At 52.5% G+C, this 6,777-nt stretch overlaps 1 protein-coding gene across 1 annotated transcript; it reads right to left on the bottom strand.

Moving 5' to 3' along the window:
* Positions 1 to 238: 238 nt before the first annotated feature.
* On the bottom strand, positions 239 to 4,201 carry LOC119165415 (uncharacterized). The gene is made up of 3 exons (XM_037417595.2): positions 2,747 to 4,201; positions 1,958 to 2,107; positions 239 to 949 (listed from the first exon to the last, which is right to left on the bottom strand). The coding sequence occupies exons 1-3, from the start codon at positions 4,199 to 4,201 to the stop codon at positions 239 to 241; spliced, it is 2,316 nt and encodes a 771-aa protein (XP_037273492.2).
* Between the last annotated feature and the right edge of the window lie 2,576 nt (positions 4,202 to 6,777).

Below are 6,777 nucleotides of genomic sequence, written 5' to 3'. Positions count from 1 at the left end.
GTGTTGAATCTCGTCCAGGGACTGACAAGGCCAAGGGTCCAACGGGCAAACAACAGCGTTTATTGCCGAAGCGTACGACTGGGGTTACATCACGGGAATGGGGGACAGTGCTTTTAGCGTTACTATTTAAGCACTAGTGGGCGCATGCGCACTAACGACAGTTCGGTTATCAGGTGTGCTATCGCGAACACCACACTTCCTCTGCTTTTATTCGGAAGCTAATAGTTCACGTTCCCTCTCAGAACCAATCAGGCGGTCGGCGATTTCGTAGCGGGTAGCGCCGATCCAGGTCGCCTCGAGAAGTGTCTGTCAGCAACGTCGGTGGTGAAGGCGAAACCCTAGCTGCAGGCAATGAAGGTGCTGGCTCCGGTTCGGTGTCACTCTGTGGCCACACGGAGAAACCGTCGTCTTGCGCGACGTCTTCGGCAAGCCCTGCCGTGCCTTGAAGTAGCTGGTTCTTGTGGCGCCGCCACTCGAAGCATCCTGAAGATGTCGACGCTCGTACCCTGAAAGACACTGGTCCACTTTGAGCCATCACCACAGCTGGTACCCATTTGGGCTGTCCCCTGTAATTTCGTGCAAGTACATGATCACCAACACTCACGTCACGCACACGACACTGTCGGTTCACCGTCTGTCTGAACTGATTGTAAGCCACCCTTTCCCCCACGGCGGGTTTGAGTACATCGAGGCGGGTGCGCAAACGTCGCCCCAACAACAAGTTGGCTGGTGCCTCGTGTGTCGTAGCGTGGGGCGTGTTGCGATAAGCGAGCAGAAACTTGTTGAGCTTTACCTTCATAGGTTGATGCACGTCATCCTTTTTTAGCGCGTTCTTCAGGGTCTGTACGAAACGCTCCGCAAGTCCATTGGTGCTGGGATTGTAGGGGGCTGTTTGCACGTGTCGGCAACCCATCTCCCTTACAAACTGCTTGAACTCCTCTGACGTGAACTGTGGGCCGTTATCCGACACGATTGTCTCAGGGAACCCAAAACGAGCGAAAACATCTCGTAAGCACTCAATTGTTGCATCTGCAGTAGTTGAACGCATCATAAAAACTTCGGGCCACTTCGAGTGAGCATCGACCACTATAAGAAACATTGACTGTTGAAATGGTCCTGCAAAATCTATATGTATGCGCTGCCACGGCGCTGAGGGCCAGGCCCAAGGGTGCAACGGAGCTTTGCAAGGGGCACTGCGCTGTTCTTGGCAATCTGTACATGACTGTACCATACGCTCAAGGTCCCCCTCGATGGACGGCCACCAGACGTAACTACGCGCAAGCGCCTTGCTGCGAACTATACCTGGGTGACCCTCGTGTAATTCGGCCAGAACTGCTCTCTGCAGCTTTGCGGGAATGACTACCCGCGTTCCCAGCAAAATGCATCCTCCATGCAATGTCAGTTGATTGCGTCTGGCGAAGTATTGTTTCAGTCTATGGTCATTGACAAATATTGGCCAGCCTGTGCTTATGCACTCTTTTACTTTCGCCAGATCGTTATCCTGCTCTGTGGCATGGGCAATTCCATTGCTCGACACTGGTAGGGAGGCCAGCCGCAATGAATAGAAAGTCTCTTCCGACTCCTGCGTTTCGTCTTTCACACATGGTAGCGGCAAACGGGAGCAAAAATCGGCTTCTGCGTTATCGGCTGATTTTCTAAAAAGAAGGTCGTATCTGTATGCCGACAACGTCACAGCCCACCGCTGTAGGCGCGCAGCCGCGATAGGCGGAATACCTGTTGTTGGCCCCAAAATTTGCTGTAAGGGTTTATGATCAGTGATTAAAGTGAATGCGCGGCCATAAATATAGCAGTGAAACTTTTTTATGCCAAAGATTATGGCCAGCGCCTCTTTTTCAAGCTGGCTATATTTCTTCTCTGCCTCGGAAAGCGTGCGCGAAGCAAAAGCAACTGGCCTAGACTTCCCGTCCTCAAAAACATGGGAGAGCACTGCACCTACCCCATACTGCGATGCGTCACAGGCCAGCTTTAATGGCCTATCCGGGTCGTAGTGGGCCAGCACCTGCGGCGATGACAGCATTCTTTTAACTTCGTTGAACGCGTCTCGGCAGCAGTCGTCCCAACACCAAGGAGCGTCTTTCCGTAAAAGCTGGTAAAAAGGCACAGCCATTGTTGAAAGATTAGGCACAAACTTTCCATAATAATTAACGACACCCAGGAAGGACTGCAGTTGCTGCTTGTTTGTCGGTGCGGCAGCGTTTATGACTGCTTCAATTTTCTCTGGTGACGCAGATATTCCTGCTGCAGTAATTTTGTGCCCCAGGTAACAGAGCTCATTTTGAAAGAACGCGCATTTTTCTTTCTTTATTTTGACGCCTCGCTCCAGCAACCGTTTCAAGAGTGCGTCTAGGTTTACCAGGTGTTCTTCAGCGTTTCTTCCTGTGACTAAGATGTCATCGAGATAACAACAAACTCCGTTTAGGCCCTTCAGCATTGTGTCCATTATTTTCTGAAAAATACCTGGTGCTGACGCTATTCCGAAAGGTAGCCTGTTGACTGCAAACAGCCCTTTCCGCGTGTTTAAAGTCAAGTACTTCTTCGACTCTTCTGACATGAGTACTTGTTGGTATGCCCTGTTAAGGTCGATCTTACTAAAGTGCATTCCCCCGGCCAACGCAGCTAATAGGTCATCAATTTTAGGTAGCGGGTAGTGTGTGATGTCCAGAGAGGGGTTTATCGTTGTCTTATAATCCCCACAGAGACGTATGCTTCCATCTTTTTTTATCACTGGCACGGCGGGCGTGGCATATTCTGATGTATTCACGGGTGTGAGTATTCCCAGCTGCACCAATTTTTCTATCTCTGCTTCTACTGCTGACTGCAGTGCGAATGGCACATTGCGTGCCTTCAGGAACCTCGGCCGGTGATCGGCTTTGAAGAACAGCTCGGCCCTTTCGTCTGTGATAGCGCCTAGCTCATCCTTAAACAGCATTTTGTATTTTTCGAGCAACGATTCTAGCCTTTCCTTCGTTCGCGAGGACAAGTCGAACACTGACCTTGAGACGTGGTTGAGGCCCAAAATCTGGTTCCAGTTTAGCCGTACTGTGCGCAGCCATTCACGCCCTAGCAGTGGTGGTCCTGCTTGATCGACGAGGTAGAGTGGTAGTTTCGCCGTCTGTTCCCCGTGCTGCACCTTGACGACCGCCACGCCGCAAGGTTGGACGAGTGCTCCGGTATAGGTGCGCAGGACGATGTCTGTTGGTCCGCATCTGGCTGAAGGGAACTGCTGCTTGAACTGCTTGTAAGGCATGATAGACACCGCGGCTCCCGTGTCAAGTTCCATTTCCACCAGTGCTCCATCTATTTTCAGTCCAACAAAAATAGGCGTGCGGCCGGACGCCACTTGTTCCGAAACGCCTATGGGTGGCACCTGCGTGACCACTTTCAGCGTTTTCACTCTCCGTTTCTGCTGATACCCGCCACAATATTGCCCGTTGCTGCGACAGGCCCTTTGAATATGCCCTTTCTTTCCACACTTATAGCACGTATTATTAACGTGAGGGCATACTGAATGAGTGTGGCTCGGAGAACCGCAGCGATAACAAGCCAGTCGCTGCTTACCGGAAATCGCTTGCGCCTCGTACAAATCAGCAGGGTCATAATTGCATTCTCCCTCCATTTTGTGCAGCTGTGTGGCCACTGACTCTACGACTCTAGTCTCGGCAACATTCTTCCGGGCCGCTTCCATGGCCAGGGCGCGCTCGACTGCTCTCGGGAACGTCAGTTTGTCGTCCTCGGTAAAGAGTACTCGCTGCACGTCCTCTCGCAGTAGTCCACAGACAAAACGATCCCGCAGCGCTTCGTCCAAATTTGCTCCAAACTGACAACTCTGGGACAACTTCCGAAGTTCAGCAACATATTCGGGCAGAGACTCGCCTTCGTGCTGTGCTCTGCGGTAAAACTTTGCTCGTTCACCGATTGTGGACGGCTTTGGGGCAAGATGTGCATCCAAGAGGCTCTTCAGTTGCTCGAAACTTTTTCCCGATGGTAGGTCCGGTGCAGCCAACGACTTCAGCAACCCATACGTACGCGGTCCGATGATGCTGAGGAATGCGTGTACCTTGTCGCTGTCGGGAACCTTGTTGACAATCAGAAAAGAGGTCAACCTCTCCTTGTATGCCGTCCAGTCGCTTGCAGTAACGTCGAATGACTCCATCTGGCCCAGCTGCCCACCAGACCGCATTGTCGCTTCTTCACCACACTGCTCGCTACTCTTCATTTTTCATCCCATCCTCGTCGCCAGTGTTGAATCTCGTCCAGGGACTGACAAGGCCAAGGGTCCAACGGGCAAACAACAGCGTTTATTGCCGAAGCGTACGACTGGGGTTACATCACGGGAATGGGGGACAGTGCTTTTAGCGTTACTATTTAAGCACTAGTGGGCGCATGCGCACTAACGACAGTTCGGTTATCAGGTGTGCTATCGCGAACACCACAATCAGAACATATCTTCAAAGCTAGTAGTGCAAAGAAAAAAGCAACACACCACTCCCGGGAGGGCTCGAAACTCCAAACTTTCGGTTGACAGCCGATCGCGCTAGCCCAACGCGCCACGGGGACAGTCTTGCTCCACTCTCACCACCATCAGAACATATCTTCAAAGCTATCAGCGCAAAAAAAAGGCGCCGCAGCACCACCGGGTGGGCTCGAACCTCCAAACTTTCGGTTAACAGCCGATCGCGCAAGCCAATTGCGCCACGGAGACAGTCCTGCTCCACTGTCACCACCATTAGAACATATCTTCAAAGCTATCAGCCCAAAGAAAAAAAGCACCGCACCACCACCGGGTGGGCTCGAACCTCCAACCTCTCGGTTAACAGTCAATCGCGCTAGCCAATTGCGCCACGGAGACGGTCCTGCTCCACTCTCACCACCCTCATAACATATCTTCAAATCTATCAGCACAAAGAAAAAAAAGCGCCACACCATCACCGGGTGGGCTCGAACCTCCAACCTTTCGGTTAACCGCCGATCGCGCAAGCCAATTGCGCCACGGAGACAGTCCTGCTCCACTCTCACCACCGTCAAAACATTTATTCAGAGCTATCACCCAAAAGAAAAAAAAGCGCCGCACCACCACCGGGAGGGCTCGAAACTCCAACCTTTCGGTTAACAGCCGATCGCGCTAGTCCATTGCGCCACGGACACAGTCTTGCTCCACTCTCACCACCATCAGAACATATCTTCAAAGCTATCAGCGCAAAGAAAAAAAAGCGCCGCACCACCACCGGGTGGGCTCGAACCTCCAACCTTTTGGTTAACAGCCGATCGCGCTAGCCCATTGCGCCACGGAGACAGTCTTGCTCCCTTCTCACCACCATCAGAACATATCTTCAAAGCTATCAGCCCAAAGAAAAAAAGCGCCGCGCCACCACCGGGTGGGCTCGAACCTCCAACCTTTCGGTTAACAGCCGATCGCACTAGCCAATTGCCCCACGGAGAACGTCGTGCTCCACTCTTACCACCATCAGAACATATCTTCAAAGCTATCAGCGCAAAGAAAAAAGCAACACACCACTCCCGGGAGGGCTCGAACCTCCAACTTTTGGGTTAACAGCCGATCGCGCTGGCCAATTGCGCCACGGAGGCAGTCCTGCTGCACTCTCACCACCATTAGAACATACCTTTCAAGCTATCAGCCCAAAGAATAAAAAGCGCCGACACCACCGGGTGGGCTCGAACCTCCAACCTTTCGGTTAACAGCCGATCGCACTAGCCAATTGCCCCACGGAGACAGTCGTGCTCCACTCTTACCACCATCAGAACATATCTTCAAAGCTATCAGCGCAAAGAAAAAAGCAACACACCACTTCCGGGAGGGCTCGAACCTCCAACTTTTGGGTTAACAGCCGATCGCGCTGGCCAATTGCGCCACGGAGGCAGTCCTGCTGCACTCTCACCACCATTAGAACATACCTTTCAAGCTATCAGCCCAAAGAAAAAAAATTCGCCGCACCACCACCGGGTGGGCTCGAACCTCCAACCTTTCGGTTAACAGCCGATCGCGCTAGCCCACTGCGCCACAGAGACAGTCGTGCTCCACTCTAACCACCGTCAGACCATTTCTTCAGAGCTATCGCCCCAAAGAAAAAAAAAGCGCCGCACCACCACCGGGTGGGCTCGAACCTCCAACCTTTCGGTTAACAGCCGATCGCACTAGCCAATTGCGCCACGGAGACAGTCCCGCTCAACTCTCACCGCCGTCAGAACATTTCTTCAGAGCTATCAGCCCAAAAAAAAAGCGCCACACCACCACCGGGTGGGCTCGAAACTCCAACCTTTCGGTTAACAGCCGATCGCGCTAGCCAATCGCGCCACGGAGACAGTTCTGCTCCACTCTCACTACCAGCAGGACATATCTTCAAAGCTATCAGTGCAAAGAAAAAAGCAACACACCACTCCCGGGAGGGCTCGAAACTCCAACCTTTCGGTTAACAGCCCATCGCGCTAGCCCTATGCGCCACGGGGACAGTCTTGCTCCACACTCACCACTATCAGAACATATCTTCAAAGCTATCAGCGCAAAGAAAAAAAAGCGCCGCACCACCACCGGGTGGGCTCGAACCTCCAGCCTTTCGGTTAATAGCCGATCGCGCAAGCCAATTGCGCCACGGAGACAGTCCTGCTCCACTCTCACCACCGTCAAAACATTTATTCAGAGCTATCACCCCAAAGAAAAAAAAGCGCCGCACCCACACCGGGAGGGCTCGAAACTCCAACCTTTCGGTTAACAGCTGATCGCGCTAGCCAATTGCGCCA

The sequence above is a fragment of the Rhipicephalus microplus genome, unplaced genomic scaffold, assembly GCF_043290135.1.
Source record: "Rhipicephalus microplus isolate Deutch F79 unplaced genomic scaffold, USDA_Rmic scaffold_80, whole genome shotgun sequence".
Classification (NCBI taxonomy): Eukaryota; Metazoa; Arthropoda; class Arachnida; order Ixodida; family Ixodidae; genus Rhipicephalus; species Rhipicephalus microplus.
Note: the sequence above shows the minus strand (reverse complement) of the source record. Positions and strands in the feature narration are given on the sequence as shown.